Source organism: Phocoena sinus, chromosome 16, assembly GCF_008692025.1.
Source record: "Phocoena sinus isolate mPhoSin1 chromosome 16, mPhoSin1.pri, whole genome shotgun sequence".
Lineage (NCBI taxonomy): Eukaryota > Metazoa > Chordata > Mammalia > Artiodactyla > Phocoenidae > Phocoena > Phocoena sinus.
Window position 1 is genome coordinate 46,901,987 of NC_045778.1, and position 19,253 is coordinate 46,921,239.

The 19,253-nt window shown below is 41.1% G+C and overlaps 1 protein-coding gene across 8 annotated transcripts in view; it reads left to right on the top strand.

Annotated features, from left to right (window-relative positions):
* The window catches only part of PAPSS2 (3'-phosphoadenosine 5'-phosphosulfate synthase 2), an 80,556-nt gene that overhangs the window by 28,738 nt on the left and 32,565 nt on the right, over positions 1-19,253 (top strand). Inside the window, exon 2 of one of the 8 annotated variants that reach the window (XM_032608899.1) lies at positions 83-197. The exons of the other annotated variants lie outside the window; for them this stretch is intronic. Coding sequence (XP_032464790.1) covers positions 171-197 — 27 coding nt within the window. The 5' untranslated portion in view covers positions 83-170. The remainder of the gene's footprint in view (positions 1-82; positions 198-19,253) is intronic. 8 annotated transcript variants of the gene reach the window in all.

The window sequence follows — 19,253 nt, forward strand, 5'->3', positions numbered from 1 at the left end:
TTAGAGGGGGAGGGTGCAGCTCTTTAAAAATGTCCGAATTCAGTCTTTCTCCATTTCTGAAACTGCCTTCTCTTCTCCGCAGTGTCTTCATATAATCATCCTCATGCCCCACCCCATACCCCCTTGCCCCGCCAGGATTCTGCATCCCATCTCAGCCACTCCCCTAGCCAATGAACCTGCTCACCAATTATTTCAAGGTAATGTGGGAAAGCTGTATTTCTTAAGATAGAGTATTAGGTCTTGCTGGAAAAAAATATCTAAACTTTGAAAAATATTATGTCTGACATTTCAGAACTGGCTGTAAAACTCTAGTCTCTTTAGATAACACGTACTGTTCTCCTATAATGTGTTTGTCTTTAGCAGTTACCAGTTTGGAACCAAGACTTTTAAGCTGTCCTTTCCCCTCTGATTGACATCAGAGGAGAAGGGCATTCCATTCCTATAAATTATTGAAAATAATTTATAAGGAGAGAATTTCATAAATGGAGTATAAAAAAAGAATGAGGCACAGAGATAAACATCTTCAGTGTTCAAATGGCTTATATATGTAGTAAAGGCAAGGCTAGAACTTATTTTCTGAGAAGTAAACCCCTAGTAAGGTGGCAGATAAAATACAAGATTTCCAGTTAAATTTGAATTTTAGATAAACAACAAATAATTTTTTAGTATAACTATGGCCCAAATATTGCACGGGACATACTGTATTTTTATTTGTTAAATCCGGCAACTCTAACAAAAGTTTTCAGTATGGTTTCAGCACAATTTCAATCAATTAATATTTTCTGAGCACTTTCTGCCCAATGGTTAGGCTCAGAGGTGGCCTCAGGCAGGCCTTGGGTGTGTGTCTTTCACCATTGTACCCACAGCTTCTAGCACAGTCTTTGGCATATAGTTAGCGCTCAATGAATATTTTTTGAAAAAAATAATCAAAGGAATAAAAGAAATCTAGAATATGATGAATTTATGACCTGTGTAACCTAGGTAGGAACAAAAGCTCACATATATAACAAGCTAATGTGACTAATGCTATCTTATTTTGGATTTTAACTAGTTAATTTACTTACTAGACTAGCTCATTTATGTAAAGGATCCAGATTCTGAATATGTGAAAGTTTACTCCCACTTCGAAAAGAAGTGATAACCGAACAGGAGATTTAACAACAGTCTTATCTAAATTTAATGCAGTCTTCTTAATTATCTATTTAAAACTGCCCTACTGGACATATTGCTACCTATCTTCTTTCACATACACTTTTGTTCTAATGTTCTAATCAAATAAGTCATGTATCTGTAATACATTTATTCCTGACAGGATTGAATTTGATCAAGAGGAAAACGAATGTGTACTACTAGTCAGGTATAACATTGAGCCATACCATAAAGTAGAAATTATTGATCTGTATTGTTTCTCCAAGGAATTTATAACTCTTTATAACACTTTCATTTATAATAGCACTAAATAAAAAAGTTGATTAACGTAATATTTTTCCAGTGTAAAAATTAGGCATATGGAAATTCTTATTGTTCATTGTTAGTTTCACTCTTTTGCAAAATATAATGATATAACACACAAGAAAATTTAATATAATCATAAATTCAGATCTCAGGATTGTAAGGACCTTAAGTATATTATTTATAATTGAAGCTATATATTATTCTCTCCTCTTTTTTTTTTTAAAAATATTTATTTATTTATTTGGCTGTGCTGGGTCTTAGTTGTGGCATGTGGATCTTCATTGTGGCATGCAGGCTCCTTTAGTTATGGCATGTGGGCTTCTTTAGTTGCAGCATGCAGGATCTAGTCCCTGACCAGAGATCGAACCCGGACCCCCTGCATTAGGAATGCGGAGTCTTACCCACTGGACCACCAGAGAAGTCCCTTCTCTCTCTTCTTCAGAAGAAAAACCTGAAGAACTATAGAAATTTGCAAGCAACAAAAACCCAACCACTCTTATTTATTCAGACTTCCTTGTGAGACTGACTGAAACAACAGTCTATTTATCTCACTTGCTTGAAGTTGTACTCAATTGAATTATACATTCAATCCTACCAGTTGTGTCCAAGCAATAGTATAACCAGAAAAAGTTGGAGTTCCAATTGAAAGAAAAGACTGATAAATTTAACTATATTAAAAAAAAAAGTATGGCAAGCAACACCATAAACAAAGTTATAAATAACACCATTCACAAAGTCAAAGTACAAAGAGCCAGTGGAAAGATTTCCTAATATATAAAGAGTTCCTATAAATCAATGAGAAAAAGACCAACAATGCAATAGAAAAATGGGGAAAGGGTACGAATGAGAGTTTGAAAAATAAAGAAAGAAAGAAAATACAAACAGTCCTAAACATAACAAAAGGTGTACAACATCACTCATAATAACAGAAATTCAAACGAAAATCATATTGAAATACCATTTTCATCTATCAAATTGGAAGAAATCCAGAAGTCTTGATAATGTACTCTGTGGCAATGCCATCGGGAACCTGGAACTCCCATGTATTGCTGGTGAAAGTATAGATTGGTATAATCTGTAGAGAGTGATTTGATTATATGGGTCAATATCACAAATGCCCATACTGATTGACCTAGTAATCTCACTTCTAAGAATTACTCTCATAGACATATATTCACAAGTGAGAAATCAAGGTAATTCATTATTGCATTGTTTGTAGTGGTACAAAGTTGGAAGCCTTTGAAATTTCTATTAAAAGGGAGCTAGTTAAATAAATTATGGTATATCCATACAATGGAACAATATGCAGGCATAAAATGAATAAGAAAACTCTCTGCATCGATGTGGAAAGATCTGCCAACATAGATCTGAAACAGCAAGGTGTGTAATAGTGTGGAAAGAAGGGTTAAACAAATAGTATATACATGTTTTAAAATTTACTTCTATTTGTATAAATAAACTGACAGGATATACAAGAAACTAATAAAAGTGCTGACACGTTTTCAGAGGTAGGGAGGGTGGAGATGGGGCAAATGGGTGATGGGCGTGAAAGCAAGACTCTTCTGTATACCTTTTTGTATGTATATATTTAAAGTTTGTGAGTCATGTAGCTATTACTTATTTAACAACTAAATAATAAGAAAGAGAATGGCATTGCATCGGCCCAGAAGCAAGAGACAGCTTAAACTCTGAGGGGAACTTCAGGGATTCAGACTGACACCTGTGTGTAGAGTATGAAAATGGAGAGTGTGAGCGATGAGAGGAAAAGACGCAGGAGGTGCCACGGAGGAGGCCTGATCACTGAACTGTGTCAGAGCTGGCAGGTGGGAAGGAGTCAAACTGGGGGAGCAAAGGTGATTTCTAAGTCTTAGAATGAACAAACTCCCTGCAGAGGAGGGAGCCCAGGAATGGATCTGGGGAAGGGCCCAGGTGATTTCTAGGAGCCAGATCTAAGTAGAAAGGAGTGGAGGTCGGGACTATATGTAATGAGATAAGCAAGACGCACGTCTTCTAGAGCCCAGACTGTATCCTCTGGGGTGTGGGGTAGGGAAGGCTTCTTCTAGGCAGCATTTATGCATTCTCGTGCTTTGTCAGCCAGCCCCAAACACATCTTTACCAAGAAGCCATGGTAACTTCCAACAACTTATTTGCCCCCTGTGGTCTTATTTCTAAACTGTGCTTTTAAGATCCCCAAAGATTGCTCGACCTGGAATAAGAAGACTTGGATTTGAGACCCTGAATGACCAGCCGTTTTGACCTTGGGTAAAACACTTTGAACCTCACAGTGTTGAACCTCAGTTTTGCCATCTGTGAAATAGACATGCAGAGACAAGCCGTAGTCTGCTGTGTTTTGTGAAGCTCAGGTGCAGCTTTAGAAACTCTAAGGTTTCTGTGACAGGTAAGGGACCGATTACTGGCACTATTTTTGTCTATGCTTCAGTCAATAGACACAGCTGCGCATTCTGTACCTAGATAAGATGGCCATGCATGGTTTGCTCTGTGCTGAGTTCGAAAGAGCAGGGCATGAGGAGGTTTCACAGCTGGAAAATGAAGGAGAATGCCCTGGAATTTTGAGGGCAATCATATTTCTTTCTACACTACATGTTTCAGGGAAGACTGAACAGAGGGAAGCACTGGGGCAGTCTTCATAATTTTAAGTATCATCATCCACTTTATTATTATTATAACTATTTTATTAGTAAGTGAACTATTTTAATTATCATTAATAACAACTATTTGTCTCATTTTAGCTGACATTTAGTGAGGGCTTAACTACTGGCCAGGCCCTGTGCTGTTTTATGTACATTTTCTTATTTAATCCTCATACGACTTCACTAAGGCAGAAAATGTTATGAAAACAATTCTACAAAAGAAGGAATGGAATGGTTAAGTAATTTGCTCAAGGGCACGCAGCTGGCACCAGAAGAACCACGATGCCCTACCAGTCACTCTGACGTGGAACCCATGTTAACCTTTATGCCGTTCTGCTTCTTTAAGGGAATATACATCCAGTTGAGGGTGGGAGCAAGAGTGTCTGTCTTTCTGCACTGTGAGTTTTATTCATATTGTTAAATTCATCAGACAATACTAACAGGTTTGGCTGCCTCCAAATCTGTAACTCAGCCAAGGTTTTGAAAAAATGTTTGACATTCTTATCACCCAATCTTACCACCTGTGCAGCCATGTTCTTCCAAGTCTATCTCAGTCCCGACCCTCTACCTTGGCCCATAATACACATTTGAATAACGAATCAAATTTTGTGAACTATCATGGGAATGAAAAATTAGTCTGAGTAAAAATACTTAACATTCATTCAGTAAATTCTAAACTCCTATGATATTCTAGGTACATGGATTCCAAGACAAATGTGGATAGAGCAGACTGGCAAGTTCCCAATCTGGTGAAGTGGACAGACATGTCAGTAAATACAATAGTCCCTCCTTATCCGCTGTTTCACTTTCCGCAGTTTCAGTTTCCCGAGTTGAACCATCGTGTGAAAATATTACATGGAAAATTCCAGAAATAAACAAGTTACAAGTTTTAAACTGTGCACTGTTCTGAGTAGCATGGTAAAATCTTCCACTGTCCCGCTCCATCCCGTCTAGGATGTGAATCATTCCTTTGTCCAGCATGTCCATGCAGTATAAGCTACCTGCCAATTAATATAGGAAAACGCATAGTATGTATAGGGTTCAGTACTATCTGCTGTTTCAGGCATCCACTGGGGGTCTTGGAATGTATTCCCTGCAAATCAGGGGGGACTACTGTGACCATAATTAACATAAGTTCTCTAGTATCGTTAGTGTCTCCTAGATTTGCCTGAGCATTAAAGTCACCTGAGGCGGGCTTCCCTGGTGGCGCAGTGGTTGAGAGTCCGCCTGCCGATGCAGGGGACACGGGTTCGTGCCCCGGTCTGGGAGGATCCCACGTGCCGCGGAGCGGCTGGGCCCGTGAGCCATGGCCGCTGGGCCTGCGCGTCCGGAGCCTGTCCTCCGCAGCGGGAGGGGCCACAGCAGTGAGAGGCCCGCGTAACGCATAAAAAAAAAAAAAAAAAAAAAAAAAAAAAAAAGTCACCTGAGGCACTTTCGAAACGACTACAGGTTCTTGGGCCCTACCCCAGACCAAATGAATCAGAATCTCTTGGGGAGAGTCCCGGGAATCTGTGTTTTTAACAAATACCCTCTCAGAGTCTTACATCAGAGTCTTAAGTAAGTTTGGGAAATGAACTATCAGTAGAAACAGGATACTGTGGGGTCAGAGGAAGAAGCTAAGTCTGTCTGTGGGTGGGGAAATTAGCCAAAGGCTCACGGCAATGTTTATGCCACACCTTCGTGAGTGAGTAAGAGACAAATCGAGAGAAGGGCACTCCAAGCAAGGAAAATGTGGGTGAAAGCACAGAAGAACGGCGTGGCGGGGGCTTGTTCTGGACTGGTGCATGGGGTTCAAGGCCACGAAGGGCAGTAGATAAAGTTGGAAAAGGAGGTCATGGCGCCAAATTGACGTCTCTGGACTTTACCATAGAAGCCAAAGGATTTTAAGCAAGAGAATTTTACTCTGGTGGCAAAGGAGAGAATAGCTTGAGAGAGATGAGGAGTCCAGTTTGAAGGCTGTCAGGGAGGTTCTCGTGAGTGATTAGCTAGCAACAGTGAGATGATTCGAGAGGTATCTCTTAGCTAAAATTGACAGGACTCAGTGATAGATTGATTTTTTTTTTAATGTGGGAGGGTGCAGTAGGATGTCTCCTAGCTTAAATAATAGATAGATTTGTGGGCCATTACAAATGATGATGAATATGGGAAAAGGAGTAAGGGGTGATGACAAGAAAATGAATTCTTGTCGATGCTGAGTTTCAGTGGCTCTGGGTGACTATACCTGCTAGGCATTTAAATATTGATATTTGGGGCTTCCCTGGTGGCGCAGTGGTTGAGAGTCCGCCTGCCGATGCAGGGGACACGGGTTCATGCCCCGGTCCGGGAAGATCCCACATGCCATGGAGCGGCTGGGCCCGTGAGCCATGGCCGCTGAGCCTGCGCATCCGGAGCCTGTGCTCCGCGACGGGAGAGGCCACAGCAGTGAGAGGCCCGCGTACCGCAAAAAAAAAAAAAAATAAATATATATATATATATTGATAGATATTTGAAGATAGAGATTTTGCACTCCATAGCATATTAATAGAAGACAAAGCCTTGGGAACAGGTGAGAGTCACTAAGGGATGTGTAGGGGAAGAGTGGAAGGGCGCCGGAGAAGAACCCTGATATCTAAGGGATGTGGAGGAGGCGTGTGTGAAGGAGCCTCTGGAGGAGACGTGAGAAGGCAGAAAGGCACAGGGATAGAATAATATCTTGGAAGCTAAGGAAAGAGGGAGTTTTCCAGAAAAGAGTGGTCAGTGGGATAAAATGGAAGGGAGACATTGTTTTACGGATTCGTGGCCTCTCAGTTTCTGCTCCCAGTGCCTTGATTTGGCAACTCTAGTACAGGTTCTACATGAATCTCCAATCTAAGGACTGAGTATGTAACTGACTGGGTGTTTTGTATAGCTTAAATTCTTAAGAGAACCTCACTGATTCAGCCCGTGCATTGGTTGCACTTGGATCCATGCAGTACAAGCAGCGATGTCTGGGGAAAGTAGTTGGGGAGGTTGAGTCTGTAGCTGTGCCCAGGCAGACTCACTAAGTAGAGTATGCAGGGGAAAGAGATCAAGTCAGATAAACACTGAAGATCTTGTCAGTGCCGATCGTTACGGTGACTACTGATTAGGCGCTGTTTTAAACACTTTACGTGCAGTAATTTAATCTGTTTGAACCTACTGCGGGGCATAGAAGTCATACTGCAATGAATTAGAGTCCTTTACTCCTAATAATGACAGTGAGTCTTGAGAAAGGCATTAATCTGGTTCTTTCACAATTGCCCTTTGCTTTGTGCTTCTTTACAGAGGCAGAAGCCTTCTCTGGGTCCACTCTTTTTTTTTTTTTTAATTGAAGTATAGTTGATTTACAGTGTTGTGTTAGTTTCAGGGGTACAGCAAAGTGATATATATATATCTATATATCTATATATATAGATAGATATATAGATATATAGATATATAAATAATCTTTTTCAGATTCTTTTCCCATATAGGTGAGTATACTTCCCTGTGCTATAAGTAGGTCTTTGTTTCTGGGTCCGTGCTTAATGATCAAATGGAAGACTGCCTTCTGATCTTATTTCCTTTTCCTGAGTTCTCTTAATTGAATCATGAAAATATTACACATAAAAAGAAGTCTTTGAGCTGGGCAGATATGACCACATGACGTTCTATGAGTCAGTTTACTCCAGAGCTTGATGGGTTTAAGTGACCTTTCTTATCCTTAGGAATCTGCCTCACTGTGAACCAAGAATATAGGCAATGTAGCAGATGAATTTTTAATCTGATTTTTTTTGAACAGAGAGTAAACAATGTTTCCATATAACAGCCTTTTGATGTAAAATTTTCATAATGGTGATTTCAGGCCATTTCAAGCTGATGGGCTCTTTTAGTTCACAATAATATACATTTTAGTTGCCTATCTCTGGATTGTTTATGTTATATTTGTGAAGGAAAAAACAGTGAAATAATCCATGTGAGGATGTGCTCACAGAGGATGTGGTTCATTTAACTTATTCAAGCAATGCATTAAATAAGTGTCCAGTTCTGTATTCTATTGGATTTAAGTGTTAATGACTTAGATTTCAGCACTAACTGAAATATGTTAGGTCCCATCAGCTTAATTGATTCTCAAAGAATATGGGAAACTCACCAGAACTATAATCACAAATTGTTTTACACAGTTCCTTGATGCAAATTTCAAAGAATATTTTACAAATGCATTTGTGAATGGGAGTTCTGTTTATTATAAGGTTTGGACTGCTTTGGCTGTTTTCTGTAGTGATGGCTGTGAGAAGACTTAGGACATGGCAGGTCTCACTTTAAGAAGGGGGTAACCTTCTGCAGGATACAAAATTAATGCACAGAAATTTCTGGCATTCCTATACACTAATGATGAAAAATCAGAAAGAGAAATTAAGGAAACAATCCCATTTACCATCGCAACAAAAAGAATAAAATACCCAGGAATAAACCTGCCTAAGGAAGTGAAAGACTTGTACTCAGAAAACTATAAAACACTGATGAAAGGAATCAAAGATGACATAAACAGATGGAGAAGAATCAACTGTGAAAATGACTGTACTACCCAAAGCAATCTACAGATTCAGTGCAATCCCTATCAAACTACCAATGGCATTCTTCACAGAATTAGAACAAAAAATCTTACAATTCATATGGAAACACAAAAGACACTGAATAGCCAAAGCAATCTTGAGAAAGAAAAATGGTGTTGGAGGAATCAGGCTACCCGACTTCAGACTATACTACAAAACTACAGTAATGAAGACAGTACAGTACTGGCACAAAAACAGAAATGTAGATCAATGGTACAGGATAGAATGCCCAGAGATAAACCCATGCACATATGGTCACCTAATTTACGACAAAGGAGGCGAGAACATACAATGGAGAAAAAACAGCCTCTTCAATAAGTGGTGCTAGGAAAAGTGGACAGCTACATGTAAAAGAATGAAATTAAAACACTACCTAACACCATACACAAAAAAAAAACTCCAAATGGATTAAAGACCTAAATTAAGACTGGCCACTGTAAAACTCTTAGAGGAAAACATAGGAAAAACACTCTTTGACATAGACCACAGCAAGATCTTTTTTGACCCACCTCCTACAGTAATGGAAATAAAAACAAAAATAAACAAATGGGACTTAATTAAACTTAAAAGTTTTTGCACAGCAAAGGAAACCATAAACAAGACAAAAAGACAACCTTCAGAATGGGAGAAAATATTTGCAAATGAAACAACAGACAAAGGGTTAATCTCCAAAATATACAAACAACTCATGGCTCTCAATATAAAAAAAAAAACAATCCAGTTAAAAAATGGGCAGAAGACCTAAATAGACATTTCACCAAGGAAGACATACAGATGGCCAAGAGGCGCATGAAAAGATGCTCAACATCACTAATTATTAGAGAAATGCAAATCAAAACCGCAATGAGGTATCACCTCACACCAGTCAGAATGGCCATTATCAAAAAATCTAGAAACAATAAATGCTGGAAAGGGTGTGGAGAAAAGGGAACCCTCCTGCAATGTTGGTGGGAATATAAATTGATACAACCACTATGGAAAACAGTATGGAGGTTCCTTAAAAAACTAAAAATAGAACTACCATACGACCCAGCAATCCCACTATTGGGCATATACCCTGAGAAAACCATAATTCAGAAAGAGACATGTACCACAATGTTCATTGCCGCACTATTTACAATAGCCAGGACATGGAACCAACCTAAGTGTCCATCGACAGATGAATGGATAAAGAAGATGTGGCACATATATACAATGGAATATTACTCAGCCATAAAAAGGAATGAAATTGAATTATTTGTAGTGAGGTGGAGGGACCTAGAGTCTGTCATACAGAGTGAAGTAAGTCAGAAGGAGAAAAACAAATACTGTATGCTAATGCATATTTATGGAATCTAAAAAAAAAAAAATGGTACTGATGAACCTAGTTGCAGGGCAGGAATAAAGATGTAGACATAGAGAATTGACTTGATGATACGGAGTGGGAGGGAGAAGCTGGGGTGAAGTGAGAGTAGCATCGACATATATACACTACCGAATGTAAAATAGTTAGCTAGTGGGAAGCAGCTGCAGAGCACAGGGAGATCAGCTCTGTGCTTTGTGATGACCTAGAGGGGTGGGATAGGGAGGGTGGGAGGGAGGCTCAAGAGGGAGAGGATATGGGGACATGTGTATGCATATGGCTGATTCACTTTGGTGTACAACAGAAACTAACACAGTATCGTGAAGCAATTATACTCCGGTAAAGATCTATTAAAAAAAAAAAAGAAGTGGGTTATCTTCTTAGCCATAAAGGTGGCTGTAACCACAGTTTAGAATATGTCATTTTATTGAGTAGTGATACTAAAGCATATGTGCTGATGAGGACCAGAGTTTGTTTAAGGATATCCACATCTGTCAATCAGCCAGCAAAATATTTATTAAACTTCTATTATTCATTCAACAAGTGTTTACTGAATACTTAATGAAGTCCAGCTATGTCACATTTGCTTGCTCTTTTTAATCCTTGCAGCAGTTAACAAGAATTATAATCCCACAATTTGGGGAGACTTAGAGAGGTTAGACTTAACTCATTCAAGGTTTTAGTGGAGTCAGAAGTTGAATTGACTCTAAACTGTCCAGCCTCAAAATCTATATTATTTCCTCTTAGCTGGGCCCTGTTGGGAAATCAAAGCTGTATAAGCTACGGCCCCCACCATGTAGGGTTGACAGTGAAGTCTAAACTACAAGTCTCTAAGTCTATAAAACATTAGATATAAGTCTAAAATATCCAGGATCTAATGGGGACAGGAGTTCAGCAGAGAGGCATCAAGGAAGGTATTTTGAACCCACGGCGTTTGTGCTGCTTGTTTGTTTTGACCACACCATGTGGCTTCCAGGATCTCAGTTCCCTGACCTGGGGTTGAACCCGGGCCATGGCAATGAAAGCCCAGGATCCTAACCAATAGGCCACCAGGAAACACTCTGTGCTGCTTGAAGAACAGGCAGTGTGTGGTTAGGTGGAGGGTATGAAGAGATTCTTCCAGATAGGATGGGCTGAATGAGAAAAGGTGCAAAGCCAGAATGAGCTGTGTTCAAAACCTCCTGCTTGGAATAGAAGTTCTGCAGCCGAGAGTAGAAAAGGTTATCGAAAAGGTCGCTGGAGCCTGCAAATGAAGGGCCTTAAATTCCAATCTAAGAATTAGGACTTTATTCTGTGTAAGGACTTCATTCAATGGGGAGCCATTGAAAGTTTTGAATATAAAAATAACATGATTAAAAGGTGTTTTAGAAAATTTGTCTGATTGTCAGTTGGAAGAGGAAGTGAGAGAACTAAAGATTATTAAAGGGGTTCTGAGCCAAGGGATGGATGTGATGAATGCTTTACAACCTTGGGGAGACCAGGACGAGCAAGATTCACGGGGGACAGTGCTGAGGAATAAGGTTCAAAAAGCCAGGCCAGGGCTTCCCTGGTGGCGCAGTAGTTGAGAGTCCGCCTGCCGATGCAGGGGACACGGGTTCGTGCCCCGGTCCGGGAAGATCCCACATGCCACGGAGCGGCTGGGCCCGTGAGCCATGGCCACTGAGCCTGCGCGTCCGAAGCCTGTGCTCCGCAACGGGAGAGGCCACAACAGTGAGAGGTCCGCATACCGCCAAAAAAAACCGAAACAAAAAGCCGGGCCAAGCCACGGGGATAGTTATTCATGGCAGTGGAGGGCGGTCCAGCCAAGAGGATACTCCAAATTATGGTCAAGAAGACAAGCAAAGGTCACAGCTGGAGAAGGAGTTCATAGCATCCGGAGGGCTGAGGAGTGAAATGTGATTATATATGAGAAGCAAGCCAGGAGGACCTGGAGCAAGTTCTGTTGAAGAGGGTGACACAGATGAGGCCGTTGGTTCTGGACTAAGACTGAAGACCATCTGGAGGCCTGCTTACCACGTAATGGGGAAATAGGCCTGAGCACTAAAGTGGAAGTCATGGTAAGGGTCTAGGTCAGGGTGTGAACAGTGGAAACTGGAAGTAAGATCCTTATATGAGAGATAGATACTGTGAAGAAAAACAGGACCTGTAGATGGATGATACCTAATTAGAGAGGAATGAGAGCAGTGACTCCTATAAGCCCTCAGAGTCATTTTAAGAACAAGTCATATTCCAGAGATTAACTTGGAAATGAGTTATGCAGGCCTTGGAAAAGTTTCATCAAGAACCTTTCTCGGGCTTCCCTGGTGGCGCAGTGGTTTGGAGTCCGCCTGCCGAGGCAGGGGACACGGGTTCGTGCCCCGGTCCAGGAAGATCCCACGTGCTGCCGAGTGGCTAGGCCCGTGAGCCATGGCCTCTGAGCCTGCACGTCCGGAGCCTGTGCTCCGCAATGGGAGAGGCCACAACAGTGAGAGGCCCGCGTACCGCAAAAAAAAAAAAGAACCTTTCTCCATCAGGAAATGTTTTTTTAAAACTGTCAGTCTAATGTGCCAGGAATATTGCTACCTCTGGTATAACCATGGAATCTAAACTTCCCCTGTCCTCACTCACCCTCTTTCCACCTGCTTCTCAGTGCAGGTGTGAGCTGTCCCCACCCAAATTGCTGAAGGAGGCTTTTGGGTCCAGGTGTGAAGATTTGTGAGCATCTGTGGGTGTGTGAACCCCTCTCCTGGGGGTCCTGAGAAGGAACTCCACACACATACACCCCCAACTTCCAGCCACATATTCCTCCATCCTGAGTCCACTCTAGGACAGTTGCAACTTCCGGATTCTTTGGTCCAAAAATATTAACTCTTTTACCCTGCAATAAACTTCATCTAATAGCTTCTCTTCCACTTTCCTGCTTCTGAAGCAAAAAACAGCCATTTTGAGGGGTTTTTTTTCCTCCCCTAGGGAGTTTCAGATCTCCTTTTTCCTCCTCCTTTTTTATGTTATTTACTCACATCCCTCCATATGGAAGATTAAGGGCTGCACGTGTCATAACAGGAGGTTTGGGGACATAAGGAGGGCTGAAAGAGGCTGAAAGAGAATTAATTCACCTCCATTTTGGAGGGACGAAAGGGACTCAGAAGAGGGCACTGCTAGGTTTCACCAGTTTCCTCTAAAACCAAAATCTTTCTTTCTTGTAATATTTTAGAATGTCGCCATAAACAATGTGGGTATGTCACAACTTATCTATGTGTTTAACTCTTATCAATGTCTTATCTATTTATCTTTCTGTCCTTCCTCTTTACTCCATGGTGTGCTTATAAAAGGATTTCTCAAATAACTCCAAGTAATTTTAATCCTTAAATTAGAAGTAAAATAATAGAGTCAGTGATTTTAAGAAATATGATCAGGAAGATAAAGAATCCAGCAGTGCAGAAGCCAAGGTGATTATAAAGTATTTTATTTATTGCCAAATCTTGTAAAAATGCACTCTTAAAAAATAGACTTTATTTTTTAGAACAGTTTTAGATTTATGGAAACAATTGAGAAGATGATACAGAATTCCCATGTATCCTGCACTTAGGTTACACTGTTACTAACTTTAGTGTGGCACATTTGTTACAATTAAGGAACTGAAGACACATTATCATTAACTGAAGTCCATACTTTTTTCAGATTTCCTTAATTTTTATCAAATATTTTTTTCTGTTCCAGGATCCCATCCCACATTGCATTTAGTTGTCATGTCTCCTTAAGCTCCTCTTGACAGTGACAGCTTCTCAGACTGTCGTTGTTTTTGATGACCTTCACTCTTTGGAGGAGTACTGATCAGGTATTTGGTAGAATGCCCCTTTCTTGGAGTTGGCGTGGTGTTTTTCTCACGGTGAATGGGAGGTGACATAACGTGGTTGTTACGTCAAATATGATGTCAGGCCAGAGCAGGGATCCTGCCTGGTCCGCCCAGTGTGCTCCCTGCCCGATTGGCAACTCCTAACAATTGTATCCCTCATGGCGCAGGCCTTTCTCTGTCCCCGCGGCGTTGAGGGGGCGTCGAGAGGGCGACAAGGGGGTGGTGTTGGCGCCCGGGCTCCTGGGTTCACTGGGTCTGGCATATAGATATATATAATTTAGAATGGGATTAATGTTATTTCCTCTGTAACCTGTTTTCGCATTTGGGCATACAGCATGATATAGTCTGAGGCCAGTAAATACAGATGTGCATATTCAGCATATGGATATGCCATAAGCTATTTAATTGATGGAAGTTTTGGTGGCTTCTATTTTAAATAATATTATTATGAACATCTTTAGGTAATGATTCCTTTTTCTGTATTATGATGTTGAGGTTCTTTGAGAATTAGCGAGACTAGCAGGGGAAATCATAGTGAGGCGTTGCATGTTCTCAACAAGACTTGACTAATTTTATTTCCATGGAAAAATGTGTTTTAAACTAAAGTTGAAAAAAACACTTTTAAAGAAAGAGCTTTTTTTTTTTTTTTGCCACATAGCTTGGCAGGATCTTAGTTCCCTGACCAGAGATCGAACCTGGGCCCTGGCAGTGAAAGCACCCAGTTCTAACCACTGGACCGCCAGGGAATTCCCAAGAAAGAGCTTTTTATCTTCAGAATTTTAAAACATATTACAGAGCAACAACTATCAGTACCATAGGTGTCCACACTAAAAGTAGAAAAATTCTGTAGAAATATGTAAGAATACATAACTTATAAATACATAAGAATTATAAATATATAAGAATTCTAGAAATAGATTCAAGCTACTAAAAGATTTTCAAAGTAATAGGGAAATGAGTTATAACATATTTTGAGATCACTGGATAATAATGATGGAAAAGAAATAAAATTGACCCATGTAATCCCATGACACATTATTAAAATGTCAGATGTATCCAAATAAATAGAATAGTTTAATCATAGTTTAATCATATCAAAATAGAGGTCTAAAGAACATATTTGGCTCAGCTATGATGAGTGATCAAATGGAAGACATCAAAGACAACAGGAATATTTTTATATATTCTTAAAATACCTTTTAATATGATATAACATATTACATATAATATATGTGCTGTATAATAAAGTGTATATCAAAAGGAAAGTGAACAAAAAGTGTATATTATAATTAATAAAATTTTTACTATACAAAATACAGAAAAAAGTACCAATATGCTTTTGGCTGCACCACACAGCATACAGGATCTTAGTTCCCCAACCAGGGATGGAACCCGTGCCCCCTGCAGTGGAAGCTCAGAGTCGTAACCACTGGACTGCCAGGGAATCCGCCCATGATACATTTTTAAAAAGTGGATGAGGTCATTGCTTAGATTGTCCTTACTTAATACCAAAAGAGACAAACACACAAATATCATAAGTAACTTACAACATGGAAAAATACATATTCTTACTAGTAACTAAATAGGCACGAAGTAATCTAGGGGGAAAAAAACATTAAAACTGCAAACATAACAAGTTAGTTGGAATATTTAGAAACAGGTATATTGTGGTAGCCTGGTAACTTGGCTCTGTCCTTCTGGAAAATGAACTGGCAATACATAATAAGACTTAACGAAAGTTTATAACTTTTCATACTCAGTTGTTTCACTTTGGTCTATAGACCCCAAGGAAATACTCTGAAAGGAAATAAATATAAATAGATATTTGTAATGATAAAACATTTGAAGCTACTCAGGTTAAGTAATGAAAATGAAGTAAGAATGATCTTTTGATTATTTACATTTTTATGTAGTATCAAAAGCCATGATATGCGTGATATCATTCAGTCCTCAATGAGGAAGCTGTGACACAGAGGTCCCACAGCTGGGACTGGAAACAAGGAGTTCTGTCTGGGCAGGAGTAAGACCTGCACTTGGAGTCAGGAAGCCTGGCGGTGTGTTCTGCGTCGTGCAGGTGTGGGACTTCAGCCAGTAGTTTGAGGATCTGCAAATGGGTCACAATGCACAGTTTCCTTAGCTCCCAGGCTTTGAACAATAAGTGACATAATGCCTGTGAGAGTGGAGCTCCTACCATGAGCCTGAGAGGGTGATTACTGAGGTTGCTGCTTTCTGCAAGCAAACCTTTAAATGAATCTTCAAACTGCACACCGAGGTCAGGGAGGTTTGGGACACTTTTAATTAGCAAGACAGCAATGAAACCGTAGCCCAACAGCAGTGAGGCCAAGTTCAAAGGCAACAGCAGAGTTGTCATTAGAGAAGGAAAGTGGATTTGTTTGCACTGAGGGGGAGGCAGGAGGATGTAGAGGGAATTCAAATCCACTTGTTTGTTTGTTTATTTTAATTAATTAATTTATTTTTGGCTGCGTTCGGTCCTCGTTGTTGCCCGCAGGCTTTCCTAGTTGTGGCGAGCATACTCTTTGTTACGGCGTGTGCGCTTCTCATTGTGGTGGCTTCTCTTGTTGTGGAGCACGCAGGCTTCAGTAGTTGTGGCTCACAGGCTCTAGAGCGCAGGCTTAGTAGTTGGGGTGCACAGGCTTAGTTGCTCCGCGGCATGTGGGATCTTCTCGGATCAGGGCTCGAACCCGTGTCCCCTGCATTGGGCAGGCGGATTCTTAATCACTGCGCCACCGGGGAAGTCCCACTTACTTGTTTTTGATTGAAGACATTAGGCACACATCAAAAACCTTTGAGCACTGAGGAACTCGTAAACTCACCTGCGCTCTCCAGCTTCCTCATTCCTCCAGCGCCCTCTCTTTCATAAGCCTACTCACTGTAGCACAGGCTCTGCTTTGGCTCCAAGGGTGCCCCGCCCTGCCATGAAATCATCTGAAGTCTTTTCCCCATGTAGCATCTTTTCTTCTAGTCACACAACACCAAGGCCTGCCGTGACCTAGCCTATCCCACCCTGAGTTCCAGAAGCTCCTTCATACTCCCCTTTAAGCATCTCCGATGGGAGTGAGGAGTAGATCTGGCAGAGATACTCACTGCAACCCTGGGCTGGGTGATAAAGTCCCATCTTTAATAGCTCATGAGGCTAACCTGGGGCAAAGGCCATCCTCATGCCGGTGACTAAGCATTCATGACTGAGACAGCCAGCAGGAGAGCAGTTAGTGTGGGGTGGGTAGAACAAGGAGGCTTCAAACTGGTGCACCTTGGAGAGGCATGTTACTGGCTGGGCTTTGAGTCAAAGAAAATGATAATCAGAACGGCAACAACATCCTCCTCTGCTCCTGTGCGTGCGTGCGTGTGCGTGTGTGTGTGTGTGTGTGTGATGCTTCACCCCTACAAAATTGCTTTCCTATCCATTGTCTGACTTGATCATGACCCCCCCGCACCCCGCACCTCCCCAGCATTTCCTTAGAGTGGACCTAAGCCTTAGAACACTTCTAAATCTGGGTGGCTTAGGCCTCAAACTACCATGATGTCTCCAGAGTAGATTAATGCCTCCTGGGCCTCATAAGCCTCAACATCTTACCTTGTCATGTATTTTCTTTGATACTTTATATAGAAAATTATTTAATCCATTCAGCAGCCCTGTGAGGAAACTATTCTTAGCCCCATTTTACAGAACAGGAAATGGAGGATTGACGATGTTTATCACTTGCCCAGGGTCACTGAGCAAGTAGGTTAGGAAGAGGGTTTCCAACCCCTATTTGCTTGACGCCAAAACCCATCCTCATGTGACTCCTGGGAGTTTTTCTGGGTCAGTAACCTGGAAGAAGGTAGGGATTTTTGCATTTTGTTCCCTTAGGAACCCAGAATAGAAGTATGCCACCAACTTTGTGGTTTCTGGGCCACTTCCGGTTAAATGTCAGTGTTAGACGAGGTGCCGAGGACGTCTCTGTGCTCCTTTTCTGCTCACAGGGAGGCATTTGCTCTTTAACATGTGCTTTGCTTTCCATAGAGAGAATCCTTTTTCTGACAGCCACTTTCTTTCCGAAGCTTAGAACACCATATACTCTTAAGAAGGAAGGAAGGGTTTCAACAAGGAAAAGAAAAGTTTCCGGCTGCCTCACCCCTTTGCAGTTCAAATATCCTTCAAAACATCTGCTTCTATTTTATTTGTTTGCCTTTTGGAGGAAATCAAGGGTAAATTTGAGATAAATAAGAAGCAAAATACCTTCCCGAAACAAACAAAAAAGCCCCAGTACTTGGCCATCTGAAAAGATTTCATTTGTTTGTTTAAAACATTGTTGGAGTGATAGAAAATCTGGACAAACACCCATGATTAAGATGCAGTTAATAAAAACCAAAAGTTCAGAGATTAACTATTACATACTGTAAGAGAGTAGTTCCTTCCTGTGGACTCTGATGTTTTTGGAAAACCAAGTGCTTGTTGGGGAGGCAATTAACAAGATCATAACAAAGTTTCCACAGAAGACTAGCAAAGCTTGGAGTTTATTCTGGATCTCAGCCTCTAGGGAGAACGAACAGCCCAAAGAGAAAAAACCCATCTCTGTGGACGAATTAAGCACCGGTGGGCATTCACGTGCACAGGTGGGCAGCAGCCCCTTAAGTCATACGCGCTGTGATGGGATCCGAGCCCTTTTCCACAAACGCAGCTGTGCTGAACAATATCATTCCACCATCTGAATCTTTTTTCATTTTTTTGGCTGCATTGGGTCTTTGTTGCTGCTCGCAGGCTTTCCCTAGTTGCTGGGGGTGGGGGGCTTCTCATTTCAGTGGCTTCTCTTGTTGCGGAGCACAGGCTCTAGGCTCACGGGCTTCAGTAGTTGTGGCACACGAGCTCATTAGTTGCGGCTCGTGGGCTCTAGAGCGCAGGCTTAGTAGTTGTGGGGCACGGGCTTAGTTGCTCCACGGCATGTGAGATCTTACCAGACCAGGGATCGAACCCATGTCCCCTGCATGGCAGGTAGATTCTTAACCAATGCACCACCAGGGAAGTCCCCCACCATCTGAATCTTATTAGGTATTTTCGTATTTGCTTAGTTTTTTTTTTTTAATGGTTCTTTTTTTGCATGTGGTAAAATTTACATGTAACGAAATACCCATCTTAAGTGTACATTCCCTGAGTTCCGGCAAATGCAAACACCTATGTACCTCAAACCGTTATCAGGACGTACAGCATTGCCATCACCCAGAGGCAACTGCTGTTCTGACTTTGCAAATTAGTTTTCCCTGATGGGGGATGTCATATAAATGGAATACATGTAGTTTTTTTGGGTAAGACTTCTTTGACTCAGCAAAATGTTTTCATTTATTATCATCCTCGTTGCATATATCAGCAGCTCATTCCT